Raw genomic sequence first — 22,411 nt, forward strand, 5'->3', positions numbered from 1 at the left:
TAATGTGCAGTGTTTATGAATGCCCTACACAGTTGTTCCACAGTGATGTGCAGTATGTATGGACACATTACAAAGCTCCATTGTAATGTGCAATGTGTGTTAACGTATTAAAGAGCCCCACTGTAATAAAAAGTGTAATTAAATGTGTTCATCAGTAAGCTACAGAGGACATAATATTCAAAAACAGCTCTTCTACCTCGGATTTTTACCTTAACCCCAGTGTTTGTGAAAGGAGGTCGCACGGCTAGGCGATTTGTTGCTGTAGAGTTCTATGACACAAACTATATGATAATGATGTTTGTGCAGTGAATTTGTAGAGGTATGCATGTGCTTGTACTGGTATGTCTGAAAAGATCTAAATAATTTTATTTTTTTTATTTAAATATATTTCTTTGTAGTTTGTCTGACATTATCCCTGAGAAGAAGTTTATTATTTTAATCAGAATTTGTGTTTTAAATCTTATCGCAGAATAAACATCTTTATTTACAAGCCAGAAATAGTGGTATAATGACACTGTTGGCAATTCTTTATTATATTGATCTATAGATGTCAGGAAATGGCTTGCTTTATTCAGGGCCAGATTAAAAGCCCAGTGGGCCTGGTGCTGACAATTATGATGGGGCCTAATTACAGAATCTTATCGACCAAAAACACTAAAACAGTCATACCTCTCAATCGTCCTGTATCTGATGGAGATGGTGTTGGAGGAAAACTCAAAGGATGCAGCTATAAGAAAACACATACTCTATGCTTATCTCTTTATCCAATTTATGCTTTCATCTTTCAAGTAAGTCCATACCCCCTAACAGCAGTGCAGGGGCGTATTAGCCGCGAGGCTAACAAGGCATTTGCCTTGGGCGGCATTTTCCAGGGGGCGGCAAAAAAAGCCGCCCCCCAAATGCCCAAGGCAAATGTCTTGTTAGCCTTGCGGCTAACAGACATGCTGGGCTGCTGCTGGGCGGTCGGGCGGCACTGGTGGGCGGCTGGCGAGGGAGCACTTCCTCTGAGCTGTCTGCTCAGCTCCCTCGCGCGCCGCAGAGTGAGGCTGGGAGCCGGAATATGACGTCATATTCCGGCTCCGCCTCCCAGCCTCACTGTGCGGCGCGCAAGGGAGCTGAGCAGACAGCTCAGAGGAAGTGCTCCCTCGCCAGCCGCCCACCAGTGCCGCCCGACCGTTTAGCAGCCACTGGACCACCAGGGAAAACAAGATGACCCCCCCCCCAGCATTCCCAAAGGTAAGGAGGCTGGGGGGGGGGGGTGTAAGTAAAAAAAAAAGTGTTAATGTGAGTGAGTGTGTGTGTGTCTGTTAGTGTGAGTGTGTGTCTGTTAGTGAGTGAGTGTGTGTCTGTTAGTGAGTGAGTGTGTGTCTGTTAGTGAGTGTGAGTGTGTGTGTTAGTGTATCTGTTAGTGAGTGTGTGTCTGTTAGTGTGAATGTGTGTGTGTGTTAGTGTGTGTGTTAGTGTATCTGTTAGTGTGTGTGTGTGTGTCTGTTAGTGTGTTTGCCTGTGAGTGTGTGTGTGTGTGTGTGTCTGACTGTGTGTGTGTGTGTATGTTAGTGAGTGTGTGTGTCTGCTAGTTTGTGTCTGCTAGTGACTGAGTGTGTGTCTGTTAGTGTGTGTCTGTTAGTGAGTGTGTTTGTCTGTTACTGAGTGTGAGTGTGTCTGTGTTTCTGTTAGCGAGTGTGTGTTTCTGTTAGCTAGTGTATGCGTATCTGTCAGTGAATGTGTGTGTGTGTATTTAGAATGCGGGGCGGGGTAAAGGTTGGGTGGGGGTGGCGCGCGGGGGGGGGGGGAGGGAGGGGGGCGCCTGAGTTTTGTCCTGCCTAGGGCAGCACAAAACCAGGATACACCACTGCAGCAGTGTCCAGTGAAGCAGGAAGTCAATGGGAGGGGTAAAAGGGTGGGCCACTGATGCAAATCACGTGACCAGAACTGCCAAAAGTGGTGAACATGCCCAAAAAGGGGGTATGTCTGTCTAAAGAATTGGAAGGCCAGCCTGGCATCAGTGTCCCTATGTATCACAGTGTCAAGTGTCCCCATGTCACCCAGTACCCTAGTCTCCCCGTGTCTGTGTCCCCATTTCTCCCAGTGTCCCCATGTCTCAGTGTGTCCCGTGTCACTAGGATACTAGGGGAAACAGAGACCGGGGGACACTGAGATACTGGGAAACATGGGGGCACTAGTGGATACAGACATGGGGACACTGGGAGACATGGAGACAGACATTTGGGGACACTGGGAGAAATGGTGTCACATACACTAGGGACACAGAGACATGGGGACACAGGCACTGGGAGACATGGGGTCACAGACACTAGGGACACAGAGACATGGGAACACAGACACTGGGAGACTAGGGCACACTGGGAGACATGGGACACTGGCTGGGAGGTATGGGGACACTGGGAGACATGGGGCACTTGTGGACATAGACATGGGGACACACATTTGGGGACACTGGGAGACATGGGGACACTAGGGACACAGAGACATGGGGACATAGACACTAGGGACACTGGCTGGGAGACATAGGGACGCTGGGAGACATGGGGACACAAACATTTGGGGACACTGGGAGACTAGGGGACACTGGGAGCCATGGGGACACAGACACTGGCTGGGAGACATGGGGACATTGTGTCCCTAGTGTCTCCGTGTCCCAATGCATCTACCTATGTCTCACAGTGTCCCCATGTGTGACAGTGCCCCCTAATGTCTGTCCCCATGTTTCCCAGTGTGCCCTGGTTCTCAGTGTCCCCTAGTGTCTGTGCCCCCACGTGTCCCCTAGTGTCTCAGTGTCCCCATTTGTCCTTCACATAAATGAGCTATAGTCTGTCTCTGCAGGCTGGGAGCTACTGTCTGGACTCTCTGTGCTGTCTAACTCTGCTCCCCCGTGGATCACTGAGTAGAGAGAGGCAGGGAGATGCTGTAACTTCCTATCCCTGCCTCTCTCCATACACAGTGACCTATACTGGCCTGTGCTGGTATTGCAGAGTAAAAAAAAAAAAAAAAAAAATAGATTTTTTTTTTTTTAAATGGGCCTATTCCATGGGCCTGGGTCTGGAGCTGCAGCTCCATCAGCCCCTATGTTAATCCGGCCCTGGCTTTATTGCTCGAAAGGTAAATCAGGTGCTTTCTGAATATATCGACAAAATGGCATTACATACAGAGAGATGCTGGATGTATGATCAGTTGATAAATAGAAAATAACTATAATACAAACCAATATATTAAATATTAAAACATTTCTTCAATATATATACATAATATGGAAATATGGAATGGGTGCCCCTGGAACCCGCTTAACAATTATCCTCCCTCCCACCCAAACTCTTGTACAACATTGAAGGCAGTGAGAGGGTTAAAAGGGTGCTAATGGTGGTAATAATGTTATGGTGCAGAGAGTCTTTAGGTGCCCTCCCCCCACTTTTAGCAGTTTAACAAACCTCAGGACTCTTTGTGCACCTAAAGCCTATCTTCTCTGCAGCAGCTCAGATAATGTAGACTATATACTCCCCCATTACCCCTGCCAAAGTCATCCAAGTTTGCACATAAATGAGCAGTAACCTACCCCTAGTGCTTGCAGTGACAGTCCATCATTATTGGTAGGATGGATAATGTGTTAGTTGACTTATGCATTAACGGAGAGGAGCTTGGGTTTAGAGGGCAGAAAGATACAGGTTCTGACTGTATGTCTGATACATGCACATACATACACGCACGATGCACACACACACACACACACACACACACACACACACACTGACATAGAGTGTCTGTATGTGTGTTAATGTGTCAGTGTAGCACTGCCGAAATATTTCTTCTTCTGGCCCCAGATCTTTACAGAAGAGTTTCTTTGTTGGCAGGAGCTAGTTTTGCTAAGTAAATACTGGCTCTCTCTTTAAGATTTACACTTGGAAATTTACCAAAATAAAGACTGTGGGAGCAGCTATTTTTAGGATACCATTACTTGTAATATGATGATTAATTTGACTTTTTTTAGTCAGCAAAGCAAACTGTAACTATGCTCAGCCAAGAGAGTAAAGAAATGTAAAGCTTGGTCTTTACACTAAGATAGAAGAACTCAGCATTTTAGTTATACATTTTTTTTTCTTTTTTTTTTTAGTAACCTTACATTACAGAATAGGTATAGTCTGCTCAAGCCTACACTTGTTTTTTCTTTAAAAGAAAAAAGAGAGACACACACACACACACGTTTGTACCACTGTGGTAACATTTTGTTGCATGGCATTTTTCTCCTACACACGTCCACTCCACAAATAGCACTACTGACTGAAGGATATGTAGAAGGCAAAAGGTGGTATCCTATGACAGTGCCATGTTTCAAGTCATTAAAGGGATACTATAGGCAGCAAAACAACTTTGTCTTAATGAAGAAGTTTATGTTTATAGATCATGCTCCTGCAGTTTCACTGCTCAATTCTCTGCCATTTAGGTGTCAAATCCCTCTTTCTGTTCATGCAGTCCTAGCCACACCTATGTCTGTGACTCACATGAAAATGGTTTATTTTCAGATGTTAACTTGCTTTAGAAGTCTTTATCTCCTGCTCTGTAACTTGAACTTTAATCACATGCAGGAGGCTCCTGCAGGGTCAAGACACCTATTGATATAGCAGGAGATAATACATTCTAAATTAAGCAGACTGTGCAATAAAGGAAGTCTAAACATTAGATCTCTCTTTACAGGAAGACTGAGCAAGTAGTGATGTGTGAGTAGGGCTGTATAAACTATGGCAGATAATTGAGTAGTGAAACTGCAGGACCATGATCTCTACACCAAAACTGCTTAATATGTTTTTATGCCAACAGTGTCCCTTTAAGCTCTTTGCTACTGCCATTGTACCATCAGTGTTTAACTATGGATATGTAATGGCTGGATTTGATTTATTTAATGGCTATGCGCACAGATTAGAAATGGGTAAGGAGTGCACCAATTAGTAAAAATAGGTATATTTCATACAGGGTCTAGCACACTCACTAACTTATTCACTAAATGGCAATTTTAAAACTCATGGAATTGCTGGGTTTTGTTTTTATGATCATAAATTGTATAAACCTGCACAATGCCAATGTACCTCATATACACACACACACACACACACACACACACACACACCATATTATTCTAAATCATACAGCACTGTTTTCGTTCACAGGCCATTGAAAAGGTATCAAGCAGTTGCATTCATGCTTAGCACCTAGTAATTGATATATACGAGTGTAAAATTCGAGCTCCATAAGTACATGTGATAAAAGCTATAAAAAAAATAAAGAATTTTTATTTATTTTTTTAAATGTATAAATTATAAATCCCTTCAGCACATTAGCCTGGCAGTGCAAACTGGAGGATGGGAGGTGAGGGATCATGGAAACAGATAACAGGATTATGTTTTTAAAAAAAACATATCATCAAGAGATCAGAATAGAGATGTATTTTCAGGTGCGTCAATAAAACCCTTAAAATACAACTGCTGACATACTTGTCGTCATTCATAATTAATAAGATGGAACGTGCTGCCAAGCAGCATAAGCAGATTAGACCATTTAGGTAAAAAGCAAGGGCATTGAAAGGAAGAGCTTCTACTTTTCCATTGTTAATCTGTCTGAGCAGCTACATGTCTGGATATCCATGAGGTCACTACTGAAAACACAAGTCAGGATTTTGTCTCCTGCATGTTCACTAGCTTTGCATTACATTAATTTGCTTAAATTTGATTAATGTTAATTTTAATTTTTATGTAAGAAAGACATATAGTTTATAACCACCTTTAAGAATTTACAGATAAATAAAACATTAAGATGAGGCATATGTAATAAATATTGGCAATGTAGAAGAATCATAACAGAAAAGCAAAAAAGTGAAGAAAAAAAAAATAACATACATACACATTTAAAAAAAAAAAATTTTTTGTATGAGGACATCCAGCATCAAGCATAATCCCTGAGGCAAGCATTTGGTAAATGCTTTCTTTTGGGGATGGCCTAATGTGCACGTGGCAGTTGCAGCGTATGCGTATTAAATCCCCTCCATCTGAGGACATCACAGGAGGAGTGCGACCCAGCAGATTTATTGGAAAAACATGACCGATACAGCAACATTTCGATTCCTTCAGGGATCTTTATCAAGCTCAGCTGACTGCCTGGACTACTTTGCTGTTACTATATGGATTAGGTGTTTGCCAGCTCTAAGTACAGTACACCGAGGTCTACAGGTGATGAGAGTGCGGATCCCTCCTTTTTATTTATTTTTTTATACATACAGACATGCAAAATCACACACACAGATATAAACAAAACAGTGATACACATGCAGATGCACAGACACACAGATACACATTGACACGTGCAGATACATAGATGAATGGATACAAACACATACTGACACACAGGCAGATACACATATATTGCTGTACAGGCACACAGTTACAAACATTGCCACACATGCAGATACACAAATACAAACAATGACATACTCACAGATACAAAGATATACAGGTACACACACACACTGTCATACAGAACATATACTGCCACACATGCAGATACACATACATATGAACAAACACAGATACACCTACTGACACACATGCAGATACATAGGCAGTTGGGGTCTTGCTCCTCTCCCAATCCGGCCCCCCCATTACGGCTCCCATCTCCCACATGACTAGGTCTGTGTGAGCTGTCAGAAAGCGGTGCAGCGCACACTCATGCCCCTCATGGTACAAGTCCATCGGGTGGCCCTAACTGCATAGACCAACTCACGATTCGGTTCCCAGTCCGTGCGGCTGCAAAGCCGCCATTACCAAATTTCTTTCACGTGCCTCCGGCAGCACTACATTGTACTCCTGGGGGGTATGCATACCACTAGTTGGGAACACCTGCTTTAGAGTAATGCCACCATAATGGATAAGCACAAATGGTCTCTGCATTACTTCTATCAGTCGGTGGTGTGGATTTTAGAACAGAGAAAAAAGGGGAGGGTGCAAAGCCCCCCTAGTGAGGGCGCTAATCACTACTGACAAGTGTGAGACATTCAATACAGCAGTCCAGAGACCTTTTACTTCACCACCACTTTTGCACTAGGAGCCGCAAGTATTTTCAGCCCTAAGAGTCGCGACCTAGGGCTGTTTGCCACATGTTTGCTATATGCTATATCTATAGAACCTTGTTTCTGGATCCCTCTCTATTTTTGGATTTTAGAACTGAAACTGAATTTTGAAGGCTTACTCTCTATGACTTTGGCAGAAGAGGTTGCTTCTTAAATGTCCAACCAACTGTAATTCTTCCATTTACAAAAGAGATCAAGGTTTGGACACATAAAGTAGTCGTCAATAAGTGTAATATTTACTGTTGAAATTTGTGGAGCCCTTTCTGGCTTTCAGGAAGGCTTTAGTGGAAGCTGGAAGCAGAGTCCAGTGGACCTGAGGTAGGAAGAAGTAAAAGTGTTCTAAAACGGTTTCTTACCAACAGGAGGGTGCCAGTGTATTCCTGGCACCATAACAACTACATTGCACTTTAGTGGTTACAGTGCTTGAAGTGTTCCTTTGAGATTGGAATTCCCCTGATATGTATAAGCAGCTGCTCAAGGTTAAAAAGAAAGTTAGCAATGGAAATTGTTTGCTCGCAAAGTGTGTCCAAAAAAAATGAGAACCACTGCTGTACGTGACTGTTGCACAAAGCCAGAAGTTAGCAATGGAATTGTTTGCTCGCAAAGTGTGTCCAAAAAAATGAGAACCACTGCTGTACATGACTGTTGCACAAAGCCACTGGGTGTCACAAAAACCAAAACAGTGCAAAAAAAACTGCAAAAATCACACTTGTGCAACGTTGGCCATGTAATGTGACACAAGCACTGTAACGACTAATGTGCAATGTAGTGGTTATGTTCCAAGCCTTTATGGTTTATTGCAGTTGTCCAAATGTAATTATGATAGCGGATTGACCAAATCAATCTTATTTGGGATTACTCCTTTTGTACCCAATCTGGAATTCACCCACAGGCTGGGCTACGTGGGCTTCTCAACCTGAGCTTTTAAGACCTCACAATGTGGTGTGCAATGGGTTAGAAATTAAGAAATCAAACATGATTTACTGGTGATCCTCAATGTTAAATGAACAGGGTGAGGCTTTTTTTTTTTTTTTTTAACATACCTCAAAAAAAAAAAAACAAAAAAAAAAAAAGTAGGTCAAAAAAGCTTTTGGTTTATTCTAAATGTCGTTGTCTGATTTCAATGTAAAACTTGCACATGGTTAAAACAAAACAATAAAATTACATCAACACAACTGTTCCCAGTTAATAGTACTGACCAAACACCACCTGGACTGGCTTGTTTGTTTTTCTCTCTTTTTCTCATTACACATATTACACAAGCAAAATCAGAGGTAGTTCCTGATTTTTCCAGAGCTCTTTTCAGCTCGAATATATTGTCAGCATGGTTAGCAACCTTCCCCCACATATCAGTTTAGCAATACTGTGCAATAATACTACTCCTAATACTTTTTTGCAAATCAAACAGGATTCCCGCTTTTGTGCTTTAAGAGTTGCAGTGCCAAAGGTAAACTAAGTTATCATTGTGTGGACACATAAGAATACCGTCTCTAGTTTCAGGGTTCTAAAAAGGTTACTACTGCCAATAGATTTAAAGCAGGTCATCTAGGCAGTGACATTAGGTTTTACTTACCTGAACCAGTCACTCGCATGCATGGTGATCCTCATCCGTCAGCTCCTCTTCAGCTCCTGGTGGTTCAGCTGTCGGGAACCAAAGTCAGCACTGTATTCTCGCTCATTTGTGAGAGTACACCATTGAGATCTATGGAGGATACCGCAGTGTTGTGGGAGTACAATATTGAGATCTATGGAGGATACCGCAGTGTTGTGGGAGTACAATATTGAGATCTATGGAGGATACCGCAGTGTTGTGGGAGTACAATATTGAGATCTATGGAAGATCCCACCGCACCGCGGTATACTCCATAGAAAGAGGTTCCCCTCCCCTACAGCCACTGGTGACGGCAGGGGGAAATATTAAGGTTTACAAAAAGGTAGTTCCGCCATCTGTCATGCAGTGGAAAAATACTAAGACAAAAGAGTCCCTGCTTTAAGTACATTTTTTGACTGGGTTGGAATTTCAGTTAAATTAAAACACAGCCAACATGAGCATTTCATAAAGATTTTATAGCCACTTTAAAAAGAGAACTAAAACTTCCTATTTTTTTTCTTCTTCAAATTATCCCTTTATTTAACAGTGAATTTTTTTATGCACTATTTTGTATATAAGTATATGGAAGAAAAAAAATATACATCCTTTAGTATATGACAGGGTCATTCAACCATTTACATACAACCTGGGTCAGACAGTGTTTTAAAACCTCTATATAGTCTCATTCAAAACACTGTATGATCCAGGATATATGTATATGACAGAAGGCCATAAAGGTAGGGATGCGTTTCTCTCACTTTATTACATATACTTCATTTAACACAATCTATTTTCTCTCAAAAGGTGATGAAAGGATCAATATGTTTAAAGATAGTGTTGAGTTTACCATTCTTTAAGGACAAAACAAGCAAACTAAAGCTGTGTCTTTAATGTTGTGATGAAAGCAACTTCACCACTGGTTCTTGGAGGGGACTACTTGCCAGTCTTTTCCCATGTGACTATGGCCCCTTTAATTTGTTTTGGCTGAGAGACCCTAATTATGGCTATTGGGACTTTAAACAATGGTTCTTCGAACTCCCGAACAGTCGAAGTGCCACCATTCGAACACGTGGTGGTGGCGGCCATCTTGTTCGCATGGACCAAAACCGCGAATGCCCTGGAACTATTTTCAGCATGACAACCTTGTGGTTCCCGGTCAGTCCTCCGGCGGCAATTAGCTGCGATTCTATGGAACTGTTTAGGGCATGGGACCATGCCTGCGCCTAGGCAAAAATATGACTTCCATAAAATTTCTGAACACCTTATCTGATCTGGATTTTTGAGTATGTTGTTCACCCAGATCAGGGCTATCAGGGGATGTAACATTTATGGGGATATGTTGTATTTTGGGGTACTTGTTGGACTTTGTATAAATGTGTGTTTTTTCTGCTTGGGGATAATTACGTTAATGTAGTATCTGCCTTAATTATATCACAGGTAGAGGAAAGGGATTGTGTGGGAGTGTCATTCATTGTCACATTGGTTTTATTGGCTTGTACACTTTGTGTCCCTGTGCCTAACAAGGTCCACCTAGGCGTCACCTGTGTTGGGAAACTTGCATAAAAAGCCAGCTTTGGCTTCCATTAAACAGACTTGTTCTACCCTTCATGAAGTTTAGGCTCATGTTTGGGGGATTGGAGAACTACATACACTCTGGGGATTGCTATAATCACTAAGCTCTTATAAAAGATGTTCCTGCTACGCTCTCTGGACTAGGAGAGGCCTACCCACTGGAAGATGGATCCTGGTCTTGGGTCCAAAGTGGGTGGAGGACGGCAAGACCCCAACCAAGCTGCAGCGGTTCATGGGGTTTATGGTCTTCCAGTGAAGTGCTAATGGTACTCAAAAGTACTAGGAAGCAGTGATTGATGGAGGTACCCAGTCGGGGTGCCAGGCAATCCGTCACAAATGTGTTAAAGTGTTCTGAAGTGACGGTTAAAAGTCATCATTATTTTGAATGTATTTATTTAAAGTATCCAAAATAAATTATGTTATTCTGTAAAGTCGGCCAGTTCATGTAGACATTGTAATAGAAAAAGTGAGGTAAAATGTTAGTCTTTTGCTAATTATTTATTATTGTTTTTGTTTTTGTTTTAGACAAATCTAAAGAAAATTTGCATCTCATGGAAAAACAATTTAAGACAAGGAGTAAGAAGCCTAACAAAAGTCAGATGAATTTTAGAGTTTTATCCAACAGGTGTAAATTCAAATAACCTTTTATATGCAATTTCCTGAATAACCATGTGTGAAACCAGTGAATGAGCATCAAATTATCCATATCTTCTTTGATAAAGGTTTCCATTTTAATCAGCTGCTGTTCACTTGAAACAGTTTAAGTGCAGCAATAGTGGATAGTGAATATACTTGTGTTTTGTATGATATATGCTGTAGCTAAACTTCTCATATCCAGTAGCACCTAATGTTTGTTAATTCTGATCTGTCTACCTATAATCCATTTGTTTCATCTGTTTACAATCTCTACCATGACATACTTTAAGCCTAATTTCAGTATAATCCATGTAGTTCTCACATGATTATGCTCACATGATAACTACAAGGAGATTGCCTCTTCTGCGTTTCACTTTATACAGCAAACTGTGCCCTGGCTATGTAGCAGACCATTCAAGGCCATTCCTTCCCAAGAAATGCTACAATAAAGATTTTTGATTTTAGAGTTGGGGAGATCTCTTAATAGTGAAGTTTGAAAGTATTCCTTTGTTTTTTCCAGTGTGTATTGTTGTGGATAACTTTGTCAATACCCCAGACACTTTTTCTTTCCCTTTGCTTTTGTTTCTGAATTACTCTTGTAAAACTCCGTAAGCCTGATTAAAACAGAAAATAATGAAACTAAAATATTGGGGGGGAACTTGCACATTATGGGTAAAACAGCTATTTTCACATGGGTGGGTGATCTGTACACTCTTAACCCCTTAAGGACCAAACTTCTGGAATAAAAGGGAATCATGACATGTCACACATGTCATGTCTCCTTAAGGGGTTAAAGGACCACTATAGGCACCCAGACCACTTCAGCTTAATGAAGTGGACTGGGTGCCAGGTCCATCTAGGGTTAACCCTGTCTGCTGTAAACATAGCAGTTTCATAGAAACTGCAATATTTACATGTGGGTTAATCCAGCCTCTAGTGGCTGTCTCATTGACTGCCGCTACAGGCGCTTACGCGCTTCTCACTATGAGTGTCCATTGGAAAGCATTGTAATGCTTTCCTATGGACTGACGGAATGCGTGCGTGGCTCTTGCAGCGCATGCGCATTCAGCCGTTGACGTCGGAAGGAGGAGGAGAGTCCCCAGCGCCGAGGGAGCACGGCGCTGGAGAAAGGTAAGATTTTAACCCCTTCCTCCCACTTCAGCCCGGCGGGAGGGGGACCCTGAGGGTGTGGATTAACACTATAGTGCCAGGAAAACGAGTTTGTTTTCCTTGCACTATAGTGGTTATTTAAAGAAAGGAAAGCACAGTTTTCTTTAAAATAAATAACACATTACAGGTTTATTTACTGAATTCTGACAAAACTATCCTGCTGCATACAAGGCCATTGGAATTGTGAAATCCAGAAAACTGTTTGCACTTTTCAATTATGTCCAGAATTGCAATTCAGGTCTGAATTTGGTCTGGATTGGAGCAGGACCAAAACACTTCAGAGTGACTGAAATTTGGACTGAAAGCTTAAAATCCAGGCCAGGATTAAAAAAAAAAAAAAAATCTGAACCATTTCTAGTTTAACTCTCGTATTGCTGAGGTTTATTAAAGGATCACTATAGGGTCAGGAACTCAAACATGTATTCCTGACCCTATAGTGTTAACACCACCATTTAGCCCCCCAGGCCCCTCATGCCTCCATAAATATAGTAAAAATCTTACTGTATTCAAGCTTGAAGCTGTAACTTTGCATGCTGTTTGCCTCTGAAAAAAAGCAGTCTGCTGACATCATCAGAAGTGGGAGGAGACACTGAATATTTGGATGCATTTTAGGCAGCTATGACCCAGGAAGGATCTTTAACAGCAAAAAGCCTGAAGGTAATGATTATACTCACCAGAACAAATTCAATAAGCTGTAGTTGTTCTGGTGACTATAGTGTCCCTTTAAGTGTCCCTTTAAGTATGTGGTGGCTGGTCAGTGCTTGCTAGCCATCCGCCACATTAAATAGTCTGAGGGTTTTTAAGAAAAGAAAGAAAAAGCTAAACCCCTTAAGGACACATGACATGTATGACATGTCATGATTCCCTTTTATTCCAGAAGTTTGGTCCTTAAGAGGTTAAAGGGGTAAATAAGGGAGGTTTAAAACTATCTTCCCCATGTCATGGATGGGGGTTAGATAAATCGCCCTGATCCACCACGGTCAGTGGGTAAGAGCTATTCTAATAAAAAAAAAAAGTTAACCTAGTGTCCTGTCCCCCGTGATCTCACAAGAGACTGAGTTATACAATATCAGTAAGAGAGCTCTCTAAAAGGAAAGTATCAAGAGAAGTGAGATTTCTCTGGAGACTTGGCTGTCAGAGCGATGCCAGCTGGCAAGCAGCACTTCAAATTATTATTCAGTTGCAAAAAAAGCGAGTGATATTTTGCAAATGTACATTCTACCCGATTTATTCAGTTCTAAATTTTTATAAATCCGGTGCTCTCTAAATATTCTGAATCCTATACTTTTTATAGGATACAATATGTGAATGGACCGACTTTAATCCATAAACAATGTATCCAGACACCAGCTACCAATCTACCTGGACCGACTGAATTCCAAAGTTTTTTTGCGTTTGTAAATATAAGAAGTACCACTGCAGTCGGGATTTGGTCATTTTACAGTCTTTAGTGAATAACCCTGATACAGTTCTAGATGTGATGTTAACATCCCAATTACAAAGAGAATTAAGGGATTAAAACACATACTGGTTACATAAGCATTATTAAAGGGACACTATAGTCACCAGAACAACTACAGCTTAATGTAGTTGTTCTGGTGTGTATAGTCTGTCCCTGCAGGCATTTTAATATAAACACTGCCTTTTCAGAGACAAGGCAGTGTTTACATTGACTGCCACTAGACGTATAACTAGGCAGCACTCAGATTGCCACTTGAGATGCTTCCTGGGTCAAAGCTGCATAATGCGCAGAACTGATGTTCAGCGTCTCCATGCCCTGCTTTAAAGAGTTGAACGTTCCTCCTAGAAATGCATTGTGTTAGTGCATTTCTTTGATGAGATGCTGATTGGCGCGGCGCAGTTTTTTGCTGCGCATGAACAATAGCCTCCCAATGCTTTCCTATGGGAAAGCATTGGATTGGCTGAGATTATCAAGACTGATAATCTCAGCTATAGAGGCGGAGCAGGGGAGAGGCCAACTGCGACAAACCTGCGTGGCACTGGAAAAAAAGGTGAGTAAACCAGGAACCTAAACTAGGTTTTCACAGCTATAGTGACAGGAATACAGCTTTGTATTCCTGTCACTTTAGTGTTCCTTTAAAAATAAGAAGTCATGTAAATGGATTCTCTAAAAACAAAAAAATAAAATAAATAAAAATCCTATCTAATCTTATAGGTGAACATTTTCAATTTAGAATTTGATGGTTATGTGTGTCATTCTTACGCATGCAGTCTCTGGGTGTCCATAGCAACTGCATAAAAAAAGAACCAATATAAAAATGATGTAAGAAAAGGTGAAATTGAAAAGGCTCAGGAAATAAAAAGTGGGTGTTTAGTATTTTGTATGTTATTGATTAGATGACGGCTTCCATAATGCTAAGATTTGATAATATTTTAGCAATTAATAAATAAATGTTTCACTCTCAGACTACACTTCAATCACTGACTCTAGCAGCTTCACGACAAGAAACAAACACTCACAACTTTTTAGACTAACCAGGCACAACCCAGACTTGATGTTCAGACACTTCTTTAGGTGGGGCAGTGTGCCCTGGAGATTACTAGCCCACATGGCCAAACTTAGAAGAAATTTAAACCCATTGTGTAGGTTTTTTTGGTTCCAGGGTCACTGCTCCTACGACTATGAATCTTTTCTTTGACTACTTTAATTTTTATTTTTTTTTAAATGCGCAAGGATCCCCCCGGTTTTGCACCAGTGTAGGGCCCTATTTAGTCTTGTATTGCAGAGAGCCCCAGATGGAAATATTTTAGGTTGTTAGAGGAGTACCTGCTAAAAATGGGGTACACTGAAGTTATGGCAGGTGTGACGGAACGCCGTAACGGAGTATCATGCCAACATGTCCCCACTTGCTTGCCTGAATTTTTTTCAGGTCCTGTGCTGAGTATCACCTCATCTACTCCTAAAGGAGCCCAATTACGGTCCGGGGGAGATCCAGGAGCCTTATCCCTGCGGCCGGACTGTCAGCAAGGCAGACAGCGACTGCAGGGGCCCCCTACCCGGGAGCTATGAGTCCGGGCTAGTGGCTGCCCAAAGAGCACTCTCTCTATCCGGTGCTACCTAAGTGGAGATATCCACCGGAAAGAGATGCGAGCCCTAGCTGACCCACTAGAGCTAGGGTTCATCTTCACAGCCACATAGGTCGCGCTGAAAGTCCGTGCCGAACAATAGGAGAAGGAGCTCCTATTCAAACTGGGTTCACACCCTTTCTCCTGATAGGACGGCGCAAGCGCTGCTTGGTCACGGTGGAGTTGAGGCGACCAATAGGAGGAGGAGCTACAAGTCCAACTTGGTTCACGCCTTTTCTCCTGATAGGTCGGCGCGAGTTAAAGGGCTCAGCTCTGAACGCTTTCCCTCCCTTAGCGCTGATTGTTCGCTGCTTGGGTTAGGTGCGAAGTTTGAATTTACCGGCCTAAAACCAAGCAATTCCATGGAACTAATTACAGGGATGTACAGAGCCTCTAACCCAGACTTTATACGATGATTTCTCTGGCTCTGTTCATCCGATAACCCCACTATTTGCAGGGATCCTAGGTGGGACCAGGGGCTATCCAGGGGTGAATGTGTGTGCCCCATTTATGTGTGTACCCCATTTCCTTCCCGGGGCACAGAGCCCTCTAAGTTTTCCCCAATGTATGTGATGTCTTACTGTATGTAATTGTTCTACTGTTAGCCATCTCCCAAAGCGGGAGATGGCTATGTAAACCATTCCCCTCCAGCCTGAGAGACTTGTGCTGAATAGAATGGAGACCTCCTGTGGGGAGGGGGGGTGGGGGGAGAAACAGGCTAATCACTGTACCAGCTTGCTCCAGCTCGTGGAGGAGGCAGCGAGGAAAGTCCTTGTAAGGACTAAGAGCTCTCAGGGCTGTGTGTCGTTTAGTCCCTGTGAGTGGATAGAGATAGCCCCCTATCCGGCCCCAGCTAGGAAGCGGTCCCTGGCGGAGGTACCTAGCCAGTGTAAAGGGAGCTCTGCCACAGCAGGCTTATGCAATGTATGATCATACACTGTAACTACACCCCCATTATTTTTGCCTAGATAAGGTGGTTTTTAAAACACAAAAAATTAAAACAATCTCTGAGCTCTGAAGTTGCTGTTTAGTGGATTGACCTTTCATGCATGTTCAGGTGAGTGCAGACCCCTGCACGCGCGCGCGCGCGCGCACACACACACACACACACACACACACACACACGTATTAGCCAAAAGAAGAAAACAATTTCTTGATGTATCATGTAGCATTGGATAGATAGGGAAGGAAAAAAAATATTGGTCAATAAATCTTAAATAAATAAAAAAATAAAACAAAAAATCTGTATTGAATTTTTACAAAAAAATTATATAACATGCCAAAATAGAGTATTTTTTATTGGACCAACAGAATACTTAAGAGACAAGCTTTTGAGAGGTATCCTCTCTTCCTCAGGTCTGAAGTAATACTGATCATTATCAGTATGTTGTTAGAGAAGCAGAGAGGGATGAGATGGGTGTCAGGTGTCATAAATAGAAGAAGAGTTAAAGGTGTAGATAAGCCTGCAGAACTAAATAAAAATAAATTATTATATTATCAAAAAAATAATAAAATACAACAACAACAAAAATCACTACAAACACAATATCAGAAAAAACTAATCCAAGTCGGCACATCTAAGGATCTGCTCAGACTGGTCCCATTTTTGGGGGTCTTCTTTTGAGTTAGAGAAAATAAGATTTAAGAAGAAGGAAGGAAGACATAAAGCGCCAAGCAGAATACCATTTGAAAAAGTCTGATAAGACGAAATGTGGTATGGTTATTTTAATTGTGTATTTTATTTACCGTAATAAAGGATTTTTTGGTTACAACTCTGTGTCAATTATCTTTTTAATACACATTTTCAATTGGAATTTTTTTTTACCTGTCTACCTGTTCTCTTCGTAGAATTCCAAGTATATCCTGAGGTGGGGATCATACCACCAACGCTGATTTCAAAGTGCAGTTGGCCTGCACTTTACTTGTGAGTACCTTTTTATTCTATGTTTATTGCATATCTTAACTTACTGAGAGCACTATTAGATGTTTTTATATATACCTCTGAGTGTTGGACACCATCCCTCTGGAGGACTCCCACCACATATCCTTTAAAGCGGGGATTACACCGCTGTACGCTCTTCACACCAGAGCTAGCTATAGCTCTTTTAAATGTGAGTTGACTGCACATATTTGTTTATCTTATTCATATGAACTTGGGCATACTGTACCATTTATTTTCCTTGCTTTCTGTTTTCCATACAAGCTCAACGGTTGGACCACTAAAGACATTGAGGATACTACACCCAAAACAAGCACTTAAATAGACATTTATTTTCAAGTAAAATTTGAACATGTAGGTTTTTTTCTTTGAAGTGGTCTGGGTGCCCAAAGTGTCCATTTAAACTCTATAAAAGTGCTGAACAAAAGTACATGTGCTATGCCTATAAATGGAAAAGTAGAATTATAGTTTTCAATTAACTTGCTAAAAAAAAACATTAAGTACATTACACAATTGATTATTTGACATTAATGCAGGCACATAACAGACAGGTCATCAATATGTCAAGCATGTTCAGTAAATGAACTACCCACCGACAGAAAGGTACTGCCTGCCCTTTTTGACAAGTCTTTGCAAATAAATACTGGATTCTTGACCAGTGAATATGAACTAAAAAAACTATACAAATATTAAGGATTTCCAAACTGAATTAATTTCAAATGTGTTTTATAAATATAAAAAATATAGGTCATTTTATTATTATTTTTGGGCTGGGCAAGGGGATTGTACAAGTATGGAATGTTTAAAGTTATGATAATTTTGTTCAGTTTAGATCAAGGCTATACAGAGGCTTGAGGGTGGGGGCGTAGACTCTGCTAGGAATCTCCGGATATGTAGCCAAAGCCACCTTGGCAGAGTTGTGCAGTCTTCAAATAATTAAATTGGGAATTTGTGCTGCAGAATCTACAAATCTAATAAGCAGTTAACACCTTGCATTATTCACATTTAAGAGTAGGCTCCAAGCTTAAGGGGAAAGCTATAGCTTCAGGCCCTAGAGAAATCTGTTCCTTAAAATGGTTGGAGAGTTCTATGCTGTAGAAGGCGTTCAATCAAATTTCAGAGTGAGCTCATAGTGCTGCAGATTAGACTGACCCCAGGGAAAGCAGTAGTGCTAGGACAGCTGGGAATGCAGACAGAAGCATGTCCCTCTAGAAGTATTTGCTCCAGGAAATGTTGCAGAATTTTTATAATGCTCTTATCTTCTTCCAAAGTATGGGACTATTTTGCAGTGATTCAATAAATGGAAAAGATTTGTGAGAAGAGAAAAAAAAAAAAAGACTCAATAATGAAATTAAAATATCTATTCACATTATTAACTATTTAAAAAAACGTGTGATTATGTTAAATACTATTAATCTGAAAATAAATTATTGCAATAGCTTGATTTTATCACCCGTATACATTAACAGCAATTAACAAGTCCCCTGTTTAAGCCTGCTCAATTTCCCATCTATTTCATTGCTCAGTAACCTGCTACGGTCCTCCTTATCAACTTCAAGCTCCTTTTAGACATTATATTTGTGTTTTGATCCCTGCGTTGAGTCCCTGGTTATTCCTCCTGCATAATAGTCAAATATAAGCTGGTAAGTGCAAAATTCTGCAGGAACAATGACAACAATTGTTCCCAAATAGCAGAATACAAAATCCAACATTATTTTTCCCTTATATCAGAACAACTACAACATTTGTGGAATAGATTGAAACCCCAAAAGATCAGTACTCTGCATTTCTATTTATTGCATGTGTAGGTTTGTACTCATATACAGGTGACAAATACAGAAAGCACAATACATTAATAATAGGACTGTAAAATGTATCTTACCTTTGAGATGAGCTCATCGTGATTTGCAAGATGTGCTCTGCAGTGGATACAGCTGTATGTTCTGTGGCACGATGGTAAGTATGCTTGAAAAGTTTTGGACCTTGTCATTTTCACCATTGGAGCCACTGAACGCTGAGTAAATTCTGGAGTGGCCCACGAGGCGCTCCCGCAGGAAGGATCGCACGGGAAACACCGGAAAACACAGGTAAAGGCCGTGTTTGGCAGGTAAAGTGTGTGGGGGCAGGCTCCACACGCTGAAAAAATATACACTTAGATTGACTAACGTCAAGAGCTCTCTCCAGAAGTACGTTTAAATTTCCAATAATCTAGAAGGTAAAAAGAAGGGAAAACATTTTTTTTAAGACCTAAACCAAAACGTCTTTCCCAAATAACATTTAAAAGAGTTTGTATAAGTCTAAAGTAAGTTGTAGTGATTATGGTTCCAGGAATCTCCTTGTGCAATCGCCCAGTTAAGAGTGAAACCATTTTTTTAACACTTACACTGGGTCCTCTGTGAGCTTCTAGTCCAGTCACCTCTTCAGTTACACAAGAGCAATTGATATCAGTAACATGCAAGTGGCACTTCCACTCGATATGGCTAGTTAAGTAGTTAAGTTGGAATTGGTTTTGAAAACATGATTTGCCTATTGAAATACACAACATTTACATATGCCATTCTTACTCACTGGCCACATGCATCTAAATATCCTGTTCTTAGACATTGACAGTGTCTATCTAACCAGTGCAAGAAATTATGCTAAAAAACAAAACACAAAAAAAATTTGTGTACATCAACTCGATGTCAAACATGACACCATGTTTTTTGTTTCTATAAACAGAGATCTAAGAAGCTGTGATTCAGTAAATGTGGGATTTAGAGATGTTGTTCAGATGTTTTTCAGTACTAGTAAAAATCAAAGGGTTCTGAACATAAAAGCATTTCCTTCCAAATCGATGTGTTGGTTTTTTTTTTTGATGTAGCATATAAAATGTTTCTCTTTCAGAAGCACTGCCTTTTTCTAATAAGCAATGTGACAAAATGTTCAGACTATATTTCTATTGTCACGTTTGCACTAGATCAAGAGCAAACTTGTTTTCTACAAGTGATATAGTCATTGGCAACATGGTTACTGAAAAAAATACTAAAGATTATACAAAGTATGAAAATGAAGACAGATGTACTGGGAAGCGGGGGACAAGAACAAAAAAAATATATAAAAGATTGTAAGTGTGTTTCAGCTGAATGGATGAAAAGCTCCATTAACATAAATACAATCTTTTCAACAAATCTAATTTGTGTTCCAGCCAGGTGCAGTGTTTTTTTTATTATCCATTCAGCTAGTCATTTCACAGTTGAAACACAAAACACAATACAAAGTCCAGCTAGAGAAAAGCAGAAGCACCAGATACCATCCTTCTGGTCTGTTAAAACACCTTCAAAAAGGAAAATGGTCAGAATAGCTCATGATTACGTAAACAAAACTTTATATATATTAGTGCCTCTGGGTGTACCACTTGTAATGCATACTTTTCAGTACATCTCCTGACTTACCCTTGCATCCAGGCCGGTGCAAGAGTTTTTGGCTACACAGGCGAAGATGCATCTTCACCTGTGTATCTCATAACCCCCTTTAGTGTGTCTCTTACTTACCCCCAGCCTCTTTGTTTGTCTTGCTCTTTTTTTCCAGCCATCAGACAGACACAGAGACATAAAGACAGCGTTAGGGTGGGGGAATAGAGGCTGTAGTTGGATGGATGTGTAGCAAGGGAGTTAGGGACTGTAGGGGGGCAGGGGATGTGAGGGGGTTGGGACCACCTTAACCTTATGGTACAGGGGGCACGGGTTGAGGTGTGGGGACAGTGGATGTAGAGAGGGGGGTCAGGGGTTCTAGAGGTTGGCGACAGAGGCAGTAGAGGGGGGGCAGGGGCTACAGGGGAGGGTGTAGAAAGGGGGCAATAGATGTAGAGAGGGGCACATGGTCTACAGAGGGGGGGCACATGGTCTATAGGGGGGGGCATGGTCTATGAGGGGGGGGCACATGGTCTACAGAGGGGGGGCACATGGTCTATAGGGGGGGGCATGGTCTATGAGGGGGGGGCACATGGTCTATGATGGGGGGCACATGGTCTATGATGGGGGGCACATGGTCTATGATGGGGGGGGCACATGGGCTGTAGAGGGGGGGCACATGGGCTGTAGAGGGGGGCACAGGGGGGTATAGAGAGGGGTCAGTGGCCGTAGAAAGAGATACAGGGGCTTTATGGGGGCACAGGGGCTGAGAGGTGGCTAAGACCACCTTATCCCTGGTGATTATGGACTATAGAGAGGGGCACATGGGCTGTAGAAGTGGGGCACAGGAGGTATAGACAGGGCAGTGGTGGGGCACAGGGGCTGTTTAGGCAGGTGCTGTGGTGGGGCACAGGGAGGCAGGTGGTGTGGTAGGGGTACAGCGGCTGAGAGGGGGCACAGAAGCTGTGGTGGGGGTACAGGGGCTGAGAGTGGGCACAGGAGTTATAGAAGGGGAAGCAGGGGTTGTAGAGGAGGGGGTAGGGGCTAGGGACTGTAAAGGGAGGGCAGATGCTGCTTAAAAGTTTTTTTAAAAAGTGTATTCCCGCCTTCCCCGAGTCTTACCATGGGCCAGGGAGGGGAAAGCCTTGTCCCTGGTGGTCAGGTGGGACAGGGACAGGAACAGGAATAGGAACAGCCGGCAGCAAGCACACAGAAGCAGCCAGGGAAGTTAGTCGGCCGGCCCCTCCTGATGAGGTCAGGAGGAGGGGGTGTGATACCCACTGCTCTACTCCAGGACACCACAGCACTCCGCTGGGGAGTCTGGGAGAAGAGCAGTGAAAGTCACGCCCCATCCTCCTAAAATCATCAGGAGCGGCCAGCCAACTTTACTGGCTGCACTGCGCTGGCTGCAAGGAGAGAGAGGTAAGTTGAAAAATCCGTGTCCCCAGCCAAAAGGCAGGGGTTCGGATTTTTGCACCCCCACTTCTCAAGAGCGCTAAAGTGGCTGCCTTTTCAAACACACCAGTCTGTGGTCTTCCTTGCTTCTGTGCTGGAAGTACAGCTGGGATGACCATAGACAATAAATGTTAATTTTCAAATACAGTCTAAATCAAGGTGTATGTATATGGCTCAAGAATCCGGTCATATACTAAAAAGGTAGGGATGACATTTTCCCGTTTTATTTTATATATACACTTCAAAATCTATTTCCTTTTATAAAAACATAACATAATAGGGATGCACATTACCCGCAAAAATGCTTTGGCATGACGTGATATTTCAATTACCAGAATGCTCATTTGGTACTCAAGTGTACACTGCATTTAAAGGACCACTATAGGCACCCAGACCACTTCAGCTCAATTAAGTGGTTTGGGTGCCAGGTTCCCCTAGTT

The 22,411-nt window shown here is 41.9% G+C and overlaps 1 protein-coding gene across 3 annotated transcripts in view; it reads right to left on the reverse strand.

The window, feature by feature from the left end:
• YPEL2 (yippee like 2) overlaps positions 1-22,411 on the reverse strand; it is a 93,808-nt gene that overhangs the window by 30,695 nt on the left and 40,702 nt on the right. For all 3 annotated transcript variants that reach the window (XM_063444517.1, XM_063444518.1, XM_063444519.1), the window contains one exon: positions 19,007-19,332. In XM_063444517.1, the coding sequence (XP_063300587.1) occupies positions 19,007-19,123 (117 nt within the window). In that variant the 5' untranslated portion in view covers positions 19,124-19,332. The remainder of the gene's footprint in view (positions 1-19,006; positions 19,333-22,411) is intronic.

This window comes from Pelobates fuscus, chromosome 1 (assembly GCF_036172605.1).
Source record: "Pelobates fuscus isolate aPelFus1 chromosome 1, aPelFus1.pri, whole genome shotgun sequence".
Classification (NCBI taxonomy): Eukaryota; Metazoa; Chordata; class Amphibia; order Anura; family Pelobatidae; genus Pelobates; species Pelobates fuscus.